This window comes from Opisthorchis viverrini (assembly GCF_000715545.1).
Source record: "Opisthorchis viverrini unplaced genomic scaffold scaffold34070, whole genome shotgun sequence".
Lineage (NCBI taxonomy): Eukaryota > Metazoa > Platyhelminthes > Trematoda > Opisthorchiida > Opisthorchiidae > Opisthorchis > Opisthorchis viverrini.
Window position 1 is genome coordinate 1 of NW_008777098.1, and position 299 is coordinate 299.

At 47.2% G+C, this 299-nt stretch overlaps 1 protein-coding gene across 1 annotated transcript; it reads right to left on the bottom strand.

Annotated features, from left to right (window-relative positions):
- Positions 1-104: 104 nt before the first annotated feature.
- On the bottom strand, positions 105-221 carry T265_16370 (hypothetical protein; the record flags this gene model as incomplete). The annotated part of the gene is made up of 1 exon (XM_009179997.1): positions 105-221. A coding segment is annotated over one exon (117 nt), but the record flags the coding sequence as incomplete, so codon positions are not given.
- Positions 222-299: the final 78 nt, after the last annotated feature.

The following is a 299-nucleotide window of genomic DNA, read 5'->3' on the forward strand; positions in this document are numbered from 1 at the left end:
TGAGAGAGAGGATATCATAAATATACGGTTAACCATCCCTGTTTCGATAACAGCCTTACAGACTACACGGAGGGGTGGAATACAGGGAGACCAGCAACACTCACCTTTGTCATTTCTTCCAAATACCGAGGACTTTCTGCGTCCAGATCGTTCAAAGCGTTGGTATAGTTCGAACGAGTACGCTCAACCTCCTTCTCCGCCTTCTTCAATTTGTCCTGCATCTTCTTGAGCTGTTGAGAGGAACGAGACGGACAGTCAATTCAGTGCTACGAAACGCAGCTAAGAAGACAGCCTGAGTC